We start from the raw sequence: 22,981 nt of genomic DNA on the forward strand, positions 1-22,981 counted from the left end.
CAACTGTTGTCAAACGAACGGGGTCACTTTTAAGTTTGACACCCCTTTTACACGGAGTTCACACACACTACCAAACGTTTGCTTTGATAGTGTACGTGAGCGCCGTGTAAAAAGTGACAGTTTGTCACTTTTTAGTTTGACTTTGACCAACCAACGGGGTACAAACTAAAAAAGTGTCAAACGAAAAAGTGACCAACCACCGGGGGTTGAGTGTATTATAATAAAAATCCTAAATTTGTAAACTTTGAAAAATCTGCAAATTAATGAAAAAATAAATTAGTTTCGAGCTAAATTTTATTAAACAAAATTCAAAGAAGAAAGTATCCCAAAGACAAAGAGACAAAATTAGAATACAAATTAAATTTTGTCTGTTTCTTAAAATATTTTTATTTGATTTTTAGTCTTTTTATTCATTTTTGTTGTCTGTGGTTGAACTTTGAATTTTAAATAGATTGAAATCGATCTAATATAAAATGCACTTATGCACGGTAACAAGCTTTATTTACAGTCTGTAATTTCCATAAGCCAACTCTATTCCATGCACCACATCACTCTGGATTGACATTTCAATTACACTCTGAAATCAATCAGCCGTGCATAAATTCCATCGATTCAGGATAAATTATCCCCTCAATTTTGCGGCCGAAAACCCCAAAACAATTTTCGACCCTCCCCTCCCTCCAAATTGCACCCCAAAATCGTCCATAATCCGCGCGTAATCTGCTCCCGATACTTCAAAGTGCAGCACAGGATTAAAACCAGATTACTCCGCTGCTTTTAGGTCGGCAAGCCCCAATTTTGGCGCTGGCTTTATGAATGACCGCGGCGGAATCCATTCAACAAACGCGAGCCCTCCCTCTCTCTCTTCAAATGTAAACATTCCCCGCTATCGGAACCGCCCCGAACGTAATGATAATGATAACCGGCGCCACAGACAAGTGGACGCAGCATTGGACGCAACGCCATCTGTTGGTAGAAATTTGAAATTGTGGTAAACGCCTGGAGTTAGGCAAATTAATACTTCCAGTCGTCACCAGATGGCGACATTCGGATGTCTGTGACGTCAACGCGGCTGTGTGGTCCTCCATGGCCACTTCCACAGCCGGTGCAGTGCCGCTCTCTTATCAAACATTTCCGGATGGCGTTTCGCCCTTTGAAGTGTGCAATATTAAATGTGTATGATTTCTGTTATATTTACAGAGCGATTCACTTTGAAGGGGGCGCGCGAGCCCGGCTTGCGGTTTATTATTAGTAGTTTTGCACCCATAAACGGCGGGCCCCGCGCAGTAAATAAATAAAATGGCTTTGCCGTGCCGCCACCGATAGTAGCCGCGTTATCAGTCGCGCGGGTTGAGTTGGCCATTCTGAGCGCTGGGAAAAGCTGGGATTCACTTTTGCCAACGCTTTCTGGAGCTACCCTAGCCTCATTGGTGAATGAAGTGGCCAGACCGATCTGCATTGGCTTTGTTGTTTCCGCCAGTTGCCGCAAGGGACTCTTATCAGTGCCTGCGGCACGAGACTCCAGTCGGCAACACATATTAAATTCAACCAAAACTCTACCACTTTATAGCGACTGCTATAAAACCTTCTGGCCAACTGTCACATTCGCCATAATGGCGCTTCTCTAACCGTAGTAAAGTGCATGCCAAACAGTTCCACGAGTATCGATTTAACTGACTCAGAGCTGCGATAAAACTCCGCACTGTCTGGCTCGGTCCACCGGTATCTCCGATGGCGCTCTGCCACCGCTTCCCGATATGTTTGCCGAGGCAATAATTCATTCGCTATTCCCCTCCGGAGAATGAGACCGCCTGATAAGCGCTTTAATGGAGATTGATTAGCTGCAGGCAAGCCTTGACAGCCCCGTAATCCGGTCGATTTCGCCGACCGTCGGAGGATTACCTCCAGGTATACCCGACTTTCTTCCCGCGCGCGTTATCGCGGTTGGAACCGCTGACTCGCGCAGCTCGCAAGAAACAGCGAGAATCCATTAGCGTAAGCCGTGGTGGTGATCGCGCGGTGACTCGTGGGATTTTAGACGACGACGACGACGATGACGACTGGGAAGTTCAAAGAAGCTTTTAAAACTTATCTTATCGTAAGCACCGTTGTGGTCACTAATGGAGCGTGGAATGACCTTGCGTTTGTTTGTCTGTCTCTCTTTTTCAGGAGTTCACCTGCGACGTGTCGCTGGAGGACGGCAAGAAGCCCCAGCCGCTGCAGTTTTCGTTCACGCTGTACGACCTGGACGGTCACGGCAAAATCACCAAAGATGTAAGCATGGTTGACGACCTTTGTAAGTTGGTATTCTAAACGATTGTTTTATTCTTCCCAGGACATCGCTGGCATTGTGTCCACGATCTACGAGTCCATAGGCAAATCGGTAGTAGTTCCTCATTACGGCAGCAAGACGATCAACGTGCGGCTGACCGTGTCCCCGGACGGCAAAAGCAAGTCGAACCCGGCGCCCACCAAGAAGGCCGTTATAACGCCGCGACGACGCTACCGACCCCGGAAGCTGCTGTCGGACGACGATGGCAGTGACACGTCGGAGAACTGCCCGCGGGTGGCGGCGATGCGAGGTCGGGCGAACACGGTGGTAGCGAATACCAGCGTGAGTATCAACAACAACAACAACAACGTGAAGACGAAAGAGTCCAAGGGGGCTGGTGGTGGAGAGGATGTGGTCGATGGTCCCGCGACAGGACTCAGCAAGAGTTCCGAAGCGGTGGAGACCACGATTCACAACAATCTCAACGGAAAGAGCAAAAATCTGAAGACCGAACACATTTACGAAAGCATCAGCAATCTGAAGTGCTGCAACCTGCAGACAGCAGCCAAGAGCAATCTCCAAAGCCCGGCCACGACGACTGCGCTGAACAACTCCGCCACCTCGACGACGCTTGTCTGCCAAGACTGCACGCTGGAACGTTACGTGATGGACGAGACGCTTCCACTGGGGGCGACGTTGGTCATTCCGGCTGCGACCTCCGCAGCGGTGGCCGCAACGGCAGCGGCCGTCAGTCGAGCGAAACGCAAGGTAGTTCGCAAGTCACGCTCCTCGCGGAAGGCCACCAAACTGGCGGAGGAGTTCAGCCGGCCACGGGTGCGCAGCCTGTCGGTTGGTAACGAGAACTGCTACGAGAACTTGATCGTCGACAAGGAGGAGTGCTGGAAGAGTTCACTCTGCCGCCGGGAGCTGATCGAGATCATCCGGGATAGCATGGTGAAGAACAGTCTCTGTTTTCAACCAAATAGGTAGGTTTTGAGACCCCGTTGAATCGCTTCGTCAAGTTACTCAAACAGTTGCTTTCTCCCCCAATTCAGGAAACCCCTGGAAAATTCACCAAAGCATCGCCACCGGTCGCACACGATATCGGCCCGCGTCAGCGGCGATCAACAGCAGCAGTGCAGCATGATCGGTGCCGACCAGACGCTGGTGGTTGCCGCCCACCACGAGACTAACCTGTGCGGTTACGATTCCTATCTGCACCAGACGATCTGTGCGGCGGCCGCTTCGGCGAAGCATGCAGCCCTGCATGGCGGAGTTGTCGCCAACGGTGGGGTCTTCACGGCCCTGCCGGTCGCGACCGTAACGCCGAGCAGGATTCTGCAGCATCACGTCGCGCATGCCAAGGCGAAGAGGTGCGATGCGTAACGCGAAGTTCAAGCTGAATTATACTCATTTGAACGCTTTCTTTTCAGGAAGGAACAACGCCTTGCGGTCACCAACCGGACCCATGGTCACCAGGTGAAACTCAGTACGGCGGTGCTCAACCAGCAGTACCCGAATCTATCGGCCGAGCAGAAGCTCACCCGATCGATCAACCAGGTTGAGAAGTGGCTCGACAACCGCAGCCCAAAGCTGGTCAACAAGCTGAAGCTGGCGGAAGAGATGGCCGAACGAGGAGGTCCCCGGACGGCTGCCGCCCTCAAACTTAAGCGATCCAAAAGCAAAGAGGAGATCATCCCGAGGACAGCCAAACTTGACAACGTGCTCGCCGCAGATCTCCTGCTGGAAAACCTCAAAATCACCGAAGACATCGCCGAACTAAGCGTCGTCACCCCCAAGAAAGTCTTCAACAAAGAATGCCTCATCAGCTCGGCGACCAAGAAGAACATCCGGACGCACCACACGACCAAAACGATTTCCACCTCGACCGCACTGCCAACGGCCGAAAAGCCGTCCCCAGCCCTGGAGCAGAACCTGATCCAGCTGCAGTACGCGTCCATCCCGGTCAACGCCGACCCGAGCGAGTGCGAGAACCTGATCCGCATGTCCGACGCCGAGGAGGATTTTCCCTTGCCCCAGCAGCAGCAGCAGCAGCAGCCGCCGCAATCGTCCGCGAGCACTCCGACGCACCGCCACGCGGATGGAACGGCGGGCTCGGTGCTGGGTGGCAACTCGGGATCCTCGGCTTCGGCTGCTTCCACTACTGCGGTGCATCGGTACGTGCACGAGCACATCCACCACCACTATCACCACTTTGAGAACGACCCGGACGAGTCCTGAGGGTTGGACGGTGGTGGGGGAGGAGGAGGCGGTGCGACGACGCCCTCGGCGGCCGGAAATAGACGCTTGGAGCTTGAGTTGTTGGACTAGTGAGGGTTTTGTGGTTGTATGAGGGGGGGTTAACGGGGTATTGTGCGCTGGAAGGGGGGTTGAGGGAGAATCAGTTTGATATCAAAGCATCCCAAAGAATTATCTTTGTTGACTGTACTTCTTTGAATTATTTAGTTTTAAGGGCATCTCCACTATAAAGAGAGCAAAATCAAAAATTTTAGTTGCTAAAATAACTTTGTTTTGCTTGCCACTGTAGAGATACCCTTATCAAGTCGGTCATAATTTTTGATTTAATTTACAAAAAAAAATTGTTTTGTATTTTCTTTCAAATTTCTTAATGCTTCTTTTAGACTTTCAAATTTGATTAATGGCTATCTTACAGGATAAATTGTTTGCTGAAATGTAGTTATTTTCAAATTATATTTCCATATCAAAATAAAGTAAATTAAAATCATTCCAGCCAAAATGTGTTCAAGGGTATCTCCACCGTGTTGGTTTTAAATTCAATGTTATGAACTTTTTGAAATTCAAGCCTTCCACGGTAAACATGCTCTCATGAAGATCGCGATTATTTTTATTAAATTTTTATTTTCAATAAAATTTCTAGCAACTCCATCAATTTTTTTTACACAATTTTTTTCGAAGAAAACATTTTATTTGGGAATAAATTGAAATTAAAAGTATGTTTTTGTTGCCTTAAGAAACAATAATATTGGGTCAATGGCATATTCAAGAGATTGCTAATTCAAATATTAAAGTTGTTCAAGTTAATTTCTAGAATTTTTTAAAGCTCCTAAAATAAGCTATGGGATTCTATATGATTATAGGATCTTTTCAATTTAAACTCTAGATTTTTTTCACTTTCCACGGTAGAGATGCTCTCACCAAGTCGAGCGCGGAATGAATTTTTGAATCGTTTTTTAGATGTCTGGATTAAAATTAATTTGTATTTTGATTTATTTACACTCCAAAATGGTAAAATTTTACAATTAAATTTTGTAGCTTTGTCAAGAATAAAAAAAGGGTTAAGGGCATCACCTTGGAGGTGGCAAATTTGGTTCAAAATTCGCCTCTTCTTGTTTTATTTTGTATTTGCTTTTGTCTATCGTATATCGTCTAGAAAATTCAATAATTCTTGACACATTTTTTTAAAATTATGTAAAATATTTTGGACAGGTTTAATTTTAATTGGGAGCATTAGTACTGGTTATCTGAAATTCATTTCTAATTTTATTTAATCACCCCAGCGCAGCTAGTCTTTTTAGAGGATTCTTGCCAATGCTGAGGTGATTACTCTTAACACCCTTCTTTTTAATGGCCAGGCCTACTGCGACACGTTAACAGCAACGATGATTCGTTGAAATGACCTCATACCACAAACAACTAGCGCACATTTCTACACTGAAACAAACTAAAAGCCATTACTTTACACTGATTAGTTGTTAACAAACAAACAAAAACGCGCGGTAATTTATCTGTTCAACTCCAATCGAATCAAGATTGTGACGTTTGGGTGCGTTTGATGCGTGCGAGTGTGCTTGCGTGTGTACAATTTAGAACAAAATTGAAGGATTTGAACGACTAGCGAGTAAGACCACAAAAACACACACACACTATCCAAATTATGTCGAACCGCGATCGAAGAGTACTTAAGAATCTCAACGCAACTTACCTATACGCAACTGTTGTGAGAATTATTTTCGATTCGCACAGCTACTAACAAATTTATCTCGTATACGTATGAATTCGAAAAAAAAACCTAAACTCTTAAAGCTAATTGAACCTGCTCCAAAGGTTACTCAAATATCCTATTGCATTGTGTAGCTGATTTGAAAAACCATCGCAAGAGAAATAAGAAAAGAAGACAAAACTCACGAAACAATACAAAAATCTTAGCAATAGTGTTAACTGTTAGTTGCTGCAGCCAAATATTCCCTATTAGCGACGTCACAAGTCAAAGTTTGTAATTGTAAATTCAGTTCAGTTCACTGTGCGGTGTGTACCCGTGTAATCATTAAGGCGCGCCTCTAGTTGTACGTGTTTATAATTTTTTTCGGTGAATGTATTTATTTATTCCAAGATTTTCCTCACCACTCTCTACAACTCTGTCGGACGCGTGCGAAACACACAATCGGTTCGTGTGATCGCGCGCTGATTTCCTGTCGCAATCGGAAACAAACAAACAAAAACACGAAGTATTTTCCCACCTAAAGCGACTTTTTCGTGAAAGTCGCGCCCGTGTAGCATTGCTAAGGTGTACATAAATATTTGGTAATAAGTCGGTTAAGCGAAGCCGGATTTGCGGAAAAATGAGAAAACAATGGGGAAATATATATTAACGGAAACTTACAAGACTGATTTCATGTTATTATTATTATTACGACTGTAAAGCTAAGTGCTAGTAGCTCTTTCACAACCCGAAGAAACTTATCCAGAACAACGATTTACCTTTAAACTAGTGTTCACTATTCCTTCTATTTTTTTGGTAGTTTCAAAATTTACAACTTCTTCTTTTTTGTTTACGTTCAGTTTCATGAAAATTATCGGCAAAAAATCTTCTTATTATAAATAAAAAATTTGACTAATCACACATTCGGCTTAGAATTAAAAAAAAACGAAATAAAACACTTTACCTTAAGCTTTCAGCGGCCATGAATTTCGACTAGGTTAGGTGGTACGAAAAAATTAAAATTAAAATTTATCAAAATTATACGAATTTGAACATTGGAATAAAACATACAACTTTATTTGATTTTTAAGAAGAGGCATGTTATCAGAAAAAAAACTCAAAATTTAATGCTTACAGGCGGTGTGAGGCTTTTCAAAAACTCTAAATTTAAGCTTTGCGTCTTGTTGCGTAAAAAACAAACGTTCGGAAATTTAGTTATCATTTAAACAAATTTTGGCTCGTTTTATTAGTTTAAAATCAAGAAACCTCGAAAAAATTATTGTATTTCTTCTCTCTGACTTTATTTTCTGTTCCCCTCAAACACATCTAGGTTAAGGTGTCTGATTTGTATGTACTGCGGTGGCGGAGAACCCATATTTTGCGCCGTGACTTTCCTGACTTTCGAAATGGTTCGTTTGGAAAACACGGTGCTGAACATGGGGGACCACCCCGCGGTACTTGTGTTAAGCGGTTAAGACTAATTTATTCAATAATTGCTTGTAAAGAATCGATTTTTTTTATACTAGAAATTTTCCTACGGGAAGGACGTCGAAGCAAAATATACACAAAATGTTTGAAGTTGAAAATACGCGTGATTGTTTCTTTCAAGTGATATCCGAAATCCCTGTCTTTTTTTATTCCATGGAAGCCGTCTATTTCATTTTTTGTGTTGAAGTTTTTTAAAAGAAAAAGAAAAATTGCCCCCTGATTTTTAGAGCCTCTTATAAACTTTGAAAAATATTTGAAACCGCCTAAATTTTTTTAAAATTAAATTGGGGAAGCATTTTTTAATTTCACCTTAATCGTTCACTTTGTTTTTATCCCTATGAAATGTTAAAAAATTAGACTTTAAATGGTTTATGATGTTCGTTCAAATTTGTAAAATTGACATAAAATGGCAACTTTTGTTCCAAACAGAAGTATGGATAATTTGTTTTCACGGGTTATGAATTTTTTTTATTCATAAATTTTGAAAGGTGTTGAAAACAAATAAAAAAATATCTAAAACAATTTTAAAAGCCGAATTTGCAATTGAAAAGTACTTTAAAATTTGTTTTGAACAAAATTATCAAAATAGAACCGTGCTTCAAATTCCAATGTTAGAAAGCGTTGAACATTTGTAAAATTTCCCTAGTTAAAGATACAGGATAATGTTTGATCAATCCTTAAATATCGATTTTTTAACAATGCATTGCTGTGTTACAGCAACCAACGGTCCGATTTTGAAAGTCTTCAAACGAATTAAAAAGAATGTTCTCAGCAATTTAAAAAAAAATGCCAAGATGCAGAGTTTTACGACCCCATAGACCACCGGAGGCAGGCCGAATCTCGGTCTTGGGGTGTAAAGATAAATCGCACAATTAATTAAAACAAACGGACAAATCTCGTCAAGAGCAATAAAATGCGTGCGAACTGTTTCAATCAATCAAGTTAATAACATTTATTTCAACCACATGACAACACACAGTAAACAATGACGCGCTGTCAACGACAGTCGAGGCTCGGCATTGAGGCCGAGTTCGAGTCCAGCGACGAATGCACAGTGGGCACATTCACAATTCCAGTCGTCACAATATCCCCCCACTTAATATAGGCGGTACGGGTCGGACCACTGCGTCGATCTTCACCTGAAGAACAGCATGGCACCTGTACCGACGGGGCACGTCCACTTCCTGCCGATGTGGACTGCTGGGGTGACATTGATGTGGATGAAGTAAAAAACTGGGCCAACGGGAAGCTGCGTCGGAAGATGTCCATAACACCAGTCGTCGTTAGTTGCGCCATACTTCCCGGTTGATGCGAAGCCTCCCAAAACGTCGGAAGTGCTGCACACGACTTCAGTTTCGTCAAGCTCCATGGTTCCAGCCAGATGACTACGAGCATCGTTGGCAACACTGCTGCATCCGGTCCGGGATCCAAGTCAGCCCATCCAAGTAGGCGGTTAGCACGCGATCGTGTCCGGACGGTAATCATCACAATGCCGACACAATCTCTTTCAGCACCAGGCTCCCAGTTTCGCTTACTGACAAACCTTCGTTTCACGCACACCATCTCGAGTGGTGGACATTTCCAACTGCGTGAATCGATCCGGTCGGGCTCGTTCGCTTGAGCCAATGTTGCTGGTGATGATGGCGGCGGCTCGAATTCCAACTTCGTTCGAATGCGCTCGAATTTTACTTCTGCTGGCGGAGCACCACCCACAATAAACTGGTTTGGGGTGCTTCCGAACGCCTTCAGATCGACATTCAGCGCTTGAGTGTTGGTGTTCCTCCCCGCCTGAACTTTCTGCTCCGTCAACGCGTCTCGAAAAATCACCTTTCGGCACAGGCCCTTGACGTCATCAAGGCAACCAAAAGTGCACTGCGGTCCAGCCAGCGTCGACTGCGTCAGCTGCTGCGACGTACCCAGCGAAACTATCGCTCCGGGTGGTTGGGACAGGTTCTCGTAATCGCCTCCCGGGTTAAGAATCCACTCCAGTCCGGCCAGCACAGGTGCTTTTGTGCTCTGGAATTCCAATGTTCCGATCGTTGCCGGCACCGAGTTCTTGAAATCCGCCTCGAGGGCATCCGCGGCCGTTCCTGGCCCGAATGTAGATGGGTTCATTAGCTGACAACCGGTGTTGAGCGTTGTTTCGGTCGATGACGTGGCCAGATGCTCCACACAATGTCCGCTTACACCGAAACTAACCTCAATTTCTTTGTTGTTGTTCTCCTCGTGGCGCGCTCGATCGCCATCGCGAGTCTCCCGGTTCTGTTCCGCCGCGATCAGCGCCGTCAAGATGTCCCGCACTAGGTGGCCTTGCTGCTGCATGAAGTCCAGCTGCTGCTGGTGCATTTCTGCCAGCTGGCGTTGAACCACCTCTTGCTCACGTCGGAACAACTCCGCTACATAACCTCGCTGCTGAACAAACAACTCGATGTACTGCGCCGCCTGTGGAGAACTCTGGAGGAGCGACTCGATCTGGAATTGTTGCTGCTGACCGGCTGCCAACGGTGCTTCTTGCTGTCCGTCCACCATCAGCTCCGCGCCGACGCCAACGACTTTTCCCGGAACACCTTCCATCTCGCCGTGTGCTGCCTCCTCCTTCGCGGGTTCAACTTTTGCCGGTTGAAAATTCGGCCAAAAGTCACCGTCTCGTCGCCACTTTTACGACCCCATAGACCACCGGAGGCAGGCCGAATCTCGGTCTTGGGGTGTAAAGATAAATCGCACAATTAATTAAAACAAACGGACAAATCTCGTCAAGAGCAATAAAATGCGTGCGAACTGTTTCAATCAATCAAGTTAATAACATTTATTTCAACCACATGACAACACACAGTAAACAATGACGCGCTGTCAACGACAGTCGAGGCTCGGCATTGAGGCCGAGTTCGAGTCCAGCGACGAATGCACAGTGGGCACATTCACAATTCCAGTCGTCACAATACAGAGAAAAGATTATTTAAAAAAAATTGCAGCCTGACGATTTCGGAACTTGGTGTCAAAGGGACTTTTATGTAAAATTAGACCCTTGATTTCATGGCGTACTCAGAATTCCGAAAAAAGCGTGTCTTTCAGCGAAAAGACGCAATAGTAGTTTATGCAACAAGTTGCAAAAAGAAGTAAACCTCATTGGATAAATGTACGACTCGTGCTGAAAAAATCTTCTATTTGCTCTTCTATAAACTACTTTTTTGCAATTCCGTCGTGAAACTACTTACTTTTCCTGTCATTCTTGAACGACGAAATAGCCTACTTTTCTGTACCAAAAATAACAGAATCGAATAGCAACACTTTTCAAAATAAATTCTGAAAAGTTCTACTTTTCAGCACTGAAATGGGTGCTGAAAAGTTGAACTTTTCAGCACTTGTTTCGAAAAGTAACACTTTTCAACATTTTTTTGATTTAAACGACTTTTTGACAAAATACATGAAAATTCGACTTAAAATTTCACTCAATGGGTGTTTTTCGAAATTGCAAAAAATGTTGTATGGAACTCCTTGCAAAACATGATTTTTTCAGCACTCGTCGTATTTATCCAACTCGGTGAACCTCGTTGGATAAATGTTAGACTCGTGCTGAAAAAATCCTCTTTTTGCAACTTGTTGCATAAACTACTATTAAAAACTCTGCCATTTTTCGGCACACTACTCTAAACAACTTTGGAATATGTTATTTTATGGGAAATTTAATGTAGGGTAGGGTAGTCATCAATGAGACACTTTTGGTTTTAAACTTTCAACGATTTTTGTATTTTTTTCATCAGCATGTTTTAATGAGCTTTTTGTTGCATTTTCTTTTTTTTTAATGTGTTCTAACATTGACCAAAATATGAGATCGATCCAACCTCTACAGCCAGAGCTATTCAAGTGTCTCATTGTAGACGCACTTGGCAGGAACAATGAAACAGGTGGGGAACAATGAGTCACTCTACGAAAATCAATACTTTTCTAGTAATCATATCATATTATTTTTGTATTGTTCCATTGCAGGTGACTTGCCTTGAACATTTTAAAGCAATTTTGCCAACTTGAAACTTTAATTAACAAAAGTTATACTTAAAAGTATTTTAATTCTATATATATTTTTGGTTAAATGAAGTTAAAACTCAATAAATATATCAAAAATCACTTCCAATTTATTGTTTTGAAGGATTTCCCTAGATTTTGAAAAGTTTCATGAAGAAAAATCAAAGTGTCTCATTGTTACCCATGAGCTGAAAAGAGTGGGGAACAATGAGACAGCCCTGGATTCTGGGTATATTCCAGGGCCGTGTACAAGGGGGGGGGGGTTTAGGGGTTTAACCCCCCCCTGGCAAATTAAGTTAGTTACACCCCATGCGCCCCTCGGCCCGAAGGGCCGATTTTTTTTTAACTATGTTGCTAAAATGCCAAAGGGATTTTTTTTTTTTCAAATCGATATGAAAAATTTGACTAGAGGCGCCCTAATGACTAAAACATTTTTATGAAAATTATGAAAATTTAACTGAACGCGCCCCTAAGACTTATTTTTTTTCAATATGAATATGCAATATAAAAATTTGACTGAAGGCGCCCCTACGTCTTAAACAAATCATGCAAATTCTCGATATGAAAAATTGCATGGAGGCGCCCCTACAACTTTAAAAAAATCATATTAATTTTATTATAAAAAATGACTGGAGGCGCCCTAATGACTAAAGCATTGTTATGAAAATTATGAAAATTGAACTGGAGGCGCCCCTACGACTTAATAAAATCATGCAAATTCTCGATATGAAAAATTTGAATGGAGGCGCCCTAATGACTAAAGCATTGTTATGAAAATTATGAAAATTTAACTGGAGGCGCCCCTAAGACTTGATTTTTTTCAATACGAATATGCAATATAAAAATTTGACTGGAGGTGCCCCTAATACTTTAAAAAAATCATACAAATGAAAATTTGACTGAAGGCGCCCTTATGACTTAAAAAAATCATGCAAATTCTCAATATGAAAAAATTGACTGGAGGCGCCCCTATGACTAAAACATTTTTATGAAAATTATGAAAATTTAACTGGACGCGCCCCTAAGACTTAATTTTTTTCAATACGAATATGCAATATAAAAATTTGACAGGAGGCGCCCCTACGTCTTAAACAAATCATGCAAATTCTCGCGCCCTTATGACTTAAAAAAATCATGCAAATTCTCAATATGAAAAATTTGACTGGAGGCGCCCCTATGACTAAAACATTTTTATGAAAATTATGAAAATTTAACTGGACGCGCCCCTAAGACTTAATTTTTTTCAATACGAATATGCAATATAAAAATTTGACTGGAGGCGCCCCTACGTCTTAAACAAATCATGCAAATTCTCGATATGAAAAATTGAATGGAGGCGCCCCTACGACTTTAAAAAAATCATATTAATTTTATTATAAAAATTGACTGGAGGCGCCCTTATGACTTGAAAAAATCATGAAAATTCTCGATATGAAAAATTTGACTGGAGGCGCCCTAATGACTAAAGCATTGTTATGAAAATTATGAAAATTGAACTGGAGGTGCCCCTACGACTTAATAAAATCATGCAAATTCTCGATATGAAAAATTGAATGGAGGCACCCCTACGACTTTAAAAAAATCATATTATTTTCATTATAAAAAATGACTGGAGGCGCCCTTATGACTTAAAAAAATCATGCAAATTCTCAATATGAAAAATTTGACTGGAGGCGCCCCTATGACTACCACATTTTTATGAAAATTATGAAAATTTAACTGGTCGCGCCCCTTAGACTTAATTTTTTTCAATACGAATATGCAATATAAAAATTTGACTGGAGGCGCGCCTACGACTCAAAAAAATCATGCAAATTCTCGACTTAAAAAAAATCATACAAATTTTGTTATGAAAATTTGACTGGAGGCGCCCTTATGACTTAAAAAAATCATGCAAATTCTCAATATGAAAAATTTGACTGGAGGCGCCCCTATGACTAAAACATGTTTATGAAAATTATGAAAATTTAACTGGAGGCGCCCCTAAGACTTAATTTTTTTCAATACGAATATGCAATATAAAAATTTGACTGGAGGTGCCCCTAATACTTTAAAAAAATCATACAAATGAAAATTTGACTGAATGCGCCCTTATGACTTAAAAAAATCATGCAAATTCTCAATATGAAAAAATTGACTGGAGGCGCCCCTATGACTAAAACATTTTTATGAAAATTATGAAAATTTAACTGGACGCGCCCCTAAGACTTAATTTTTTTCAATACGAATATGCAATATAAAAATTTGACAGGAGGCGCCCCTACGTCTTAAACAAATCATGCAAATTCTCGCGCCCTTATGACTTAAAAAAATCATGCAAATTCTCAATATGAAAAATTTGACTGGAGGCGCCCCTATGACTACCACATTTTTATGAAAATTATGAAAATTTAACTGGTCGCGCCCCTTAGACTTAATTTTTTTCGATACGAATATGCAATATAAAAATTTGACTGGAGGCGCGCCTACGACTCAAAAAATTCATGCAAATTCTCGATATGAAGAAATGAATGGAGGCGCCCCTACGACTTAAAAAAAATCATACAAATTTTGTTATGAAAATTTGACTGGAGGCGCCCTTATGACTTAAAAAAATCATGCAAATTCTCAATATGAAAAAATTGACTGGAGGCGCCCCTATGACTAAAACATTTTTATGAAAATTATGAAAATTTAACTGGACGCGCCCCTAAGACTTAATTTTTTTCAATACGAATATGCAATATAAAAATTTGACAGGAGGCGCCCCTACGTCTTAAACAAATCATGCAAATTCTCGCGCCCTTATGACTTAAAAAAATCATGCAAATTCTCAATATGAAAAATTTGACTGGAGGCGCCCCTATGACTAAAACATTTTTATGAAAATTATGAAAATTTAACTGGACGCGCCCCTAAGACTTAATTTTTTTCAATACGAATATGCAATATAAAAATTTGACTGGAGGCGCCCCTACGTCTTAAACAAATCATGCAAATTCTCGCGCCCTTATGACTTAATTTTTTTCAATACGAATATGCAATATAAAAATTTGACTGAAGGCGCCCCTACGTCTTAAACAAATCATGCAGATTCTCGATATGAAAAATTGAATGGAGGCACCCCTACGACTTTAAAAAAATCATATTATTTTCATTATAAAAAATGACTGGAGGCGCCCTTATGACTTAAAAAAATCATGCAAATTCTCAATATGAAAAATTTGACTGGAGGCGCCCCTATGACTACCACATTTTTATGAAAATTATGAAAATTTAACTGGTCGCGCCCCTTAGATTTATTTTTTTTCGATACGAATATGCAACATAAAAATTTGACTGGAGGCGCGCCTACGACTCAAAAAAATCATGCAAATTCTCGATATGAAAAAATGAATGGAGGCGCCCCTACAACTTAAAAAAAATTATACAAATTTTGTTATGAAAATTTGACTGGAGGCGCCCTTATGACTTAAAAAAATCATGCAAATTCTCAATATGAAAAATTTGACTGGAGGCGCCCCTATGACTAAAACATGTTTATGAAAATTATGAAAATTTAACTGGAGGCGCCCCTAAGACTTGATTTTTTTCAATGCGAATATGCAATATAAAAATTTGACTGGAGGTGCCCCTAATACTTTAAAAAAATCATACAAATGAAAATTTGACTGAATGCGCCCTTATGACTTAAAAAAATCATGCAAATTCTCAATATGAAAAAATTGACTGGAGGCGCCCCTATGACTAAAACATTTTTATGAAAATTATGAAAATTTAACTGGACGCGCCCCTAAGACTTAATTTTTTTCAATACGAATATGCCATATAAAAATTTGACTGGAGGCGCCCCTACGACTTAAAAAAACATGCAAATTTTATAATGAAAATTTGACTGGAGGCGCTCTTATGACTTAAAAAAATCATAGAAATTCTTATTATGAAATTTGACCTATGACTATGAATGAAACATTTTTATGAAAATTCTCAATATGAAAATTTAACTGGAGGCGCCCCTACGACCTAATTGTTTTTAAACATATTCTCAACATTCAAAATTTGACTGGAGGCACCCCTATGACTTAAAAAAATCATGCAAATTTTGGATATGAAAAATTGACTGGAAGCGCCCCTATGAATTATATTTTTAAATACAAATTCACAATGTAAAAATATGACTGAAGACGCCCTTACGACTTTAAAGGCATATGCTCGATATGGCAACTTGGATTGAGGCGCCCTTATGACTCAAAAAAAATCATACAAATTTTTATTATGAAAATTTAACTGGTGCCACCCCTACGACTTAATTTTTTAAAACAAATTCTCAATATTAAAAACTTGACAGGAGGTGCCCCTACGACTTAAAAAATCATGAAAAATTTCGCTATGAAAAATTTAATGGATGCGAAACCTACGACTTTAAAAAATTCATACAATTTCTTATTATCAAAATTGACTGGAGGCGCCTCTATGACTTAAACATTTTTATGAAAATTCTCAATATGAAAATTTAATTGGAGGCTCCATTACGACTTAAAAAAATCATGCAAATTTTCGATATGAAAAATTGAATGGAGGCGCCCTTATGACTTGAAAAAACATGAAAATTCTCGATATTATAATTTGATTGTAGGCGCCCCTATGACTGAAACATTTTTATGAAAATTCTCGATATGAAAATTGAATTGGAGGCGCCCCTACGACTTAAAAAAATCATGCAAATTCTCGATATGAAAAATTGATTGGAGGCACCACTACGACTTAAAAAAAATCGTTCAAATTTTATTATGAAAATTTAACTGGAGGCGCCCCTACGATCTAATTTGTTTAAACATATTCTCAACAACTACGACTTAAAAAATCATGCAAATTCTGGATATGAAAAATTGACTGGAAGCGCCCCTATGAATTATTTTTTAAATACATATTCTCAATGTAAAAATATATCTGAAGACGCCCCTACGACTTTAAAGGCATATTCTCGATATGGCAACTTGGATTGAGGCGCCCTTATGACTTAAAAAAATCATACAAATTCTTATTATGAAAATTTAACTGGTGGCGCCCCTACGACTTAAATTTTTTTAAACAAATTTTCAATATTAAAATTTTGACAGGAAGCGCCCCTACGACTTAAAAATTCATGAAAATTTTCGCTATGAAAAATTTAATGGATGCGAAACCTACGACTTTAAAAAAATCATACAATTTCTTATTATGAAAATTGACTGAAGGCGCCCCTATGACTTAAACATTTTTATGAAAATTCTTAATATGAAAATTTAATGGGAGGCGCCACTACGACTTCAAAAAAATCATACAAATTTTGTTATGAAAATTTGACTGGAGGCGTCCTTATGACTAAAAAAAATCATGCAAATTCTCGATATGAAAAATTTGACTTGAGTCGCCCCTACGACTAAAAAAATTCATGCAAATTCTCGATATGGAAAATGGAATGGGGGCGCCCCTATGACGTAAACATTTCTATGTAAATTCTCAATATGTAAGTTTTACTGGAGGCGCCCTTATGAGTGGGGAAAAAAATTGGTAAAATTATTGAAAAAAAAGTTGATTAATCGGTGCCCAAAGCAGCTTAAAAATGATAAAAATATTTTAAAAATAAGATTTTACTGGAAACGCTATTATGACAAAATTAAAACATTCAACAAAAAAAGTTTGACTATCGTCGCCCCTCTAGCAACATAAAGACTGTTTAATAAGAGCCAAACAAAGTTTGGCGTACGATAACATAACAAAATAAAAATTCTGTTTAACGTTCTAGCTACAACAATTTTTTGCGCCGGTTGGCACACTTTGTTTGACTAGTTTTGAACAGTCTTTATAGCTTGAGGAGCACCGATAGTCAAATAATTTTATTTTGTTTTTATTTTAACAAAACGCCGCTGGTAAAGTCCTTTTTTCAAAATATCTTTGATCTTTTTTTATGTTGCTCTACTTTTTATTTTTTTTTTATTTTGTCATGAGGGCACCTCTAGTGAAATTTTATTTTCAAAAAGGTAGTCAAATTGTTTTATTTAACATTTTTATTTCATCACAAGGCGCAACTTTTTATCATTTTTATGTTGCTTAAGCTAACTTTTTATGATTATTTTTTTTACGTGTTGTGAAACGTGTTGTTGAGGGCCTCGTGGCGCGGTGGTTAGCGGCTTCGGCTGCCGATCCCTAAGTTGCCATGGGGCGCGGGTTCGATTCCCGCCTTATCCTCCTGGCCTTCTATCGGATGGGGAAGTAAAACGTCGGTCCATTTGCGTAAAAGAGGTTTTGGGTGACTCACCACACATAACCTTCGGACGCCTAGAAATGAGCAGAAACTTGCAACAGAGACCACAAAAGACCCGGGGGTCGTTAAAGTGGATTGCTTTGCTTTTTGAAACTTTCTTTGAAATCTTATTATCAAAATATTTTCATCATCTCTATGGTGCTTTTCAGGCGTTGATAGTATTTTTTTAATATGTTAATTATTTTATTTTTTTTTAAATTTTGTTTGTGAGAGAGGTCGGAACATTTTCTGGGGTAAATCGAAATATATCTTTGTTTCCTGTAGCAACTTTGTTACTTTTTATCGATTTTCTAGGACGTTTCTTCAGAAAAGTCAAGGAATCGATAGAAATATATTCATAATTATCTTTTTTCATTTTTTATACTCAAGAAGTCTGTTATAAATGTTTGACCCAAAAATGAAGTTTCTTATCTAATTTTTCAGATTTTCAGAAAATTCCGTCCAAAGATACAAAATTTCATACGTTTCCATACCCATTCCAGCCCTCAAAATTGTATGGAGACTTGTATGGAAAAACAAATGATGCAAAATTGCTTCTTTTGACATAGGGAATGCAAAGAAAAGTCAATTGAAAATCGGACCAGTAGTTTCCGAGTTATGATCAGTTTAACCCCACCTCTAGACGGGGTTCGATCTAATAATTCGCCAAAAATCAATTTTTTAACAAATTTTCGACCTTTAAAAAGCAATGGAAAGAAGAACTCTTAAAATTTGAAAAAAATTAGGGTAGAACGTGTGACTTGTTTTAAAAAATGATTGTTTTTCTTGGCTGTGTTTTTCACTAATATTTTTTGTACTTTTTTTCTATTGTCTCAGACTATACCTCTAAGCATTTTTTAACAATTTAAATGATAATGGTTTGTTCTAGAATAAAAAAAAAATATGAATAACATACAAAAAAATAATGAAAAATTGGCTGTAAAAAACATCACAAAGAAGGTGCTAGAATAGGCCAAATAGTACCAAAAACAAACATCAACTAAACAAGATAAATGCAAATATAAAAACTAAAAATTAAACAAAAACATCATAAAATAAGAGAAGTAAAGTTTTTCGTAGAACAAAAGTTGCTCAAAATGACAAGGGAAAAATAAAAAAAATCGAAAAAAATGGGCAGCAAAGGGTTAACACTTAGATTTTGCACCATCACTAAAGTTCCGTAGATGTCTTTTTTAGTCCCCTAAAACATAAAAAATCGGTTTTTTTGCTTTGCCCAAGACACCAAATCGATCAGATAATCCCTTGTGAAGATATAGAAATTCATTCATTTGCATATAAATTTAATATGATCAGATCCCAGAATTGATGGACATTTGTATAGAATGGCAAAGTTTCATCCAAATCAAAAAAAATGGAAAGTTAAAAATCGTGAAAAAATTGCGAAATCGTAGAGAACTACTCTTAATATAAAAAAAAGAAAACTTATGAAAACTTGTTTTGAGCAATTACTGCTACACTTCTTCACTAAAACCCCGTTTACGCTCCACAAGTGAACGGCCCATCCCTCTTCCGATTTACGCCAAAACTCTCATTTGCGCAAAAATCTCAAATTCGCTCAAACTTCGAATTAACGCCCCCTCTTCATGGTGCTATTCAACACGATTTGCAGCGCCAATGCAAAAAGTGTAGTCTCCTGTTGCACCAATGTAAAATATATATATAAAAAAAAACGAAGTTGACTTTATATCTGTCGGCCGGTGCTAGACCAACCACTGTCTTCTTTTTAACTACAAGGACTTCGCCGCCCTGTTTGAGTAAGGCACAGAGCGACGGTGCCGGATACCCATATTTACACTTAGAATTTTAGAGCGTCCGCCTCGGGATTCGAACCAGCAAAATATAGGGGAAATATACCCATTTTAATCACTCTAAGCCGTTCGACCGATTCTCATCACTTTTGCAGTTTTCCGCTATTTAATCATCATTTTTGAATAATCAACAATGGAGGTTTGCTTGCTCACTTTTATTTGAGGTATTGGTTACATTGGAACAGTCAAAATCCCTTTAAGAAAGCTGTAATTCATGATCAAAGTGCTGATAGGCCGATAATAGAAATAGGCTGAGAAATGGTATATTTCCCCTATGTAAAACAAGCTTTTTACGGCAAACTTCGTCCTGCCATTTTTTGATTTTCTGATGTATCTTGCATGTTTGCTTATTCAGCCTCCTGTGATCTAAGTTTGAGTTTACGTAACTTTTCCCATACAATCTGCAGATTTTCCGGAATCGGTTCCAGAGTGGCCAAAGTGTCAATAAGTTAGCGTATAAACCTTCCTTGGGCTTATACGAACCCAACGCAACAAAGAGCACCTCGATCCGACGCTTCGTATATATACCAAAGTATTATTTATTGAGATTAAAGATTGACTGTTAGCGCCACGGGTCCCCCACAGACCGTTATTATGAAAAAAAAAGTTCCACGCAAACCAATGATTGGACATGGTTCCTGGGACCATTCTGCACCTCTGGGCCGAGTTTCAAAATATTTGCCGGCAGAAATTTCGAATACGGTCAGTTTTAGTGTTTCGAGTAGAAATTAAGGTGAAATCACATGTAAAATGCGTAGAAAAAGATCAAAGTTTCAATGTTTTAACTCCAAAACATTACTGGTCATGGTTTTAAATTGTATTAACATGTAGCAGAATGATATAAAAACGATTTACAGCTCTGACTTAGCCGGATTAAGCATAAGTGAAGTGACTTAAGTATATTATTTACAAGTTTATGCCTTAATATCTAAAAAAAACTCCTACATCAAGTGATTTTAAGTCAAGGAAAACTAGATTGCACAAAAATAACTTAAAATGGGGTGACTTCGAGCCGAGGGGTGACATTGTACCAATTTTTACGATTTTATAATAGCCAGATAGCTTAACAACTAGCTTGATAATCTTGAATTGCAAAGTATAATCGTTGCAAATATTGTTCTTAGATTATGTTGTCCTCTGCCATAAAAAGTTAAATAAGTACGAAACACTAAAAAAATAGATAAAGCTTTAGTTTCATAAGCCTTACCGTTTGACCCCGACAAGAGTTTTAGGACACAAGTCACATTGAAAACTTACTTTGCCTGTACATACTTGACTATACCGGTGGTAGAATGTTAAACGTGGTTGCCTCTCACCCCGGTTTGGCTGGTAATGTTTGATTTGATTTGATATTTAACTGTACTATTTTCATGTTTTCATAAGATATGCCAAGCTTGTTAACAAATTTATTGTGTTTTCACATTGGGCAGAAGTAGGATTTGTTTTGTTGTATACATTATTAGTGAACGTTCTTGATGATCAACAATATGTTCTATTGAATTCTAACTATGAGTGTATCAACATTAATTAAATCAATTATAAAATGTTAGTTTATGACGATAACTGAAATGTTGAAAAATAATTGGTTGGTTTGAAATATTAATCCTGTGGGAAGTTGTGTCATTAAACTGTTGCTAAGTATAATCATTACACAGGGCAACAAAAATATAAGAGCTAAATGATAGCTGGAGTACTCTTCGGATTTCATTCGTAAGGTTGAAATTTGTAAACGATTTAAAACAAAAAAAAAACATTTTTATTATTATTGCAATGTCAAAAACTTGCCACGTCACAAAATGTATTTCCTTAATTTTTGATTGTTTTAATTGATTTTAGTAGGAATTGATTTAAAACTGAAAAACTGTGAGCATCATTTTCAAATTTGGAGGATTCCAGGAGATTTTAAATTTATTTTAATTAATTTAATTTTAAATCAACAGGCTTTATTCAAACAGAATAAGCAGATTAGTGTAGCAATTTCATCAAATTGCTTTGTGGGAACATAAATATACCAAATTAATCCGTCTACAAATAAATAAATTAACATAAAATTCAAGCTTACCAATGCATTCTTTATGCGTTTATTGGTACAATGTCATCCCTTGGCTCAAAGTCACTCTATTTTAAGTTATTTTTGTGCAACCTAGTTTTCCTTGACTTAAAATCACTTGATGTAGGAGTTTTGTTTAGATATTAAGGCATAAACTTGTAAATAATATACTTAAGTCACTTCACTTAGGCTTAATCCGGCTAAGTCAGAGCTGTAAATCGTTTTTATATAATTCTGCTACATGTTAATACAATTTAAAACCATGACCAGTAATGTTTTGGAGTTAAAACATTGAAACTTTGATCTTTTTCTACGCATTTTACATGTGATTTCACCTTAATTTCTACTCGAAACAATAAAACTGACCGTATTCGAAATTTCTGCCGGCAAATATTTTGAAACTCGGCCCAGAGGTGCAGAATGGTCCCAGGAACCATGTCCAATCATTGGTTTGGGTGGAACTTTTTTTTCATAATAACGGTCTGTGGGGGACCCGTGAGCGCCCTTTCGCAATCCAAACAAGCACCCCATGCGCCCCTTTCGAGAAAACCCTCCCCTTTCGAAAATCCTGTGCACGACCCTGGTATATTAATATTCTTAATGTTGGTCAAATCTAACAAAAGGAAATTGTAGCCCAACTCTTGCCATATGAAATGACGAAAGAAATTCTGAGAAATATTAGTTTTTGTATTAATGGCAGCCTATGAGTAGAGGGTGACGAGCGGGAATTCCCGGGAAAAAATTCCCGGGAAATCGACCATTTTTGGACCTCTCGATTCCCGGGAAATTCGGTCGAGACTCCCGGGAAATTTTAAACTTAAACTATTGAAGCAAAATTATATAAACTAATCAAGAATTATTTGAAAAATTCAAAATTGTTTGGAACATTGGATGTTTAATGTTCGATGTTCAAGTTCGAATAAACCAGTGTTTCTCTAATCTTTCTATTCATATTTTTTTTAAATTTTAACTTGTCAAAAATTCCAATAACTATAATCGAGAGAAGACAAAAAAAATTTGGACCCCAAAATTTACCTTAAAACATACTTTGCAGTTACACCCCAGAAATGAAATTTAATGTTTTTTTTTATAA

General features: G+C 38.8%; 1 protein-coding gene across 1 annotated transcript in view; it reads left to right on the forward strand.

Moving 5' to 3' along the window:
* Positions 1–6,427, forward strand: part of LOC120423645 (protein naked cuticle homolog) — a 78,667-nt gene extending 72,240 nt beyond the window's left edge. Inside the window, exons 3-6 of the mRNA XM_039587518.2 lie at positions 2,170–2,274; positions 2,336–3,258; positions 3,328–3,645; positions 3,706–6,427. Coding sequence (XP_039443452.1) covers positions 2,170–2,274; positions 2,336–3,258; positions 3,328–3,645; positions 3,706–4,513 — 2,154 coding nt within the window. The 3' untranslated portion in view covers positions 4,514–6,427. The remainder of the gene's footprint in view (positions 1–2,169; positions 2,275–2,335; positions 3,259–3,327; positions 3,646–3,705) is intronic.
* Positions 6,428–22,981: the final 16,554 nt, after the last annotated feature.

Source organism: Culex pipiens, chromosome 2 (assembly GCF_016801865.2).
Source record: "Culex pipiens pallens isolate TS chromosome 2, TS_CPP_V2, whole genome shotgun sequence".
Taxonomy (NCBI): domain Eukaryota; kingdom Metazoa; phylum Arthropoda; class Insecta; order Diptera; family Culicidae; genus Culex; species Culex pipiens.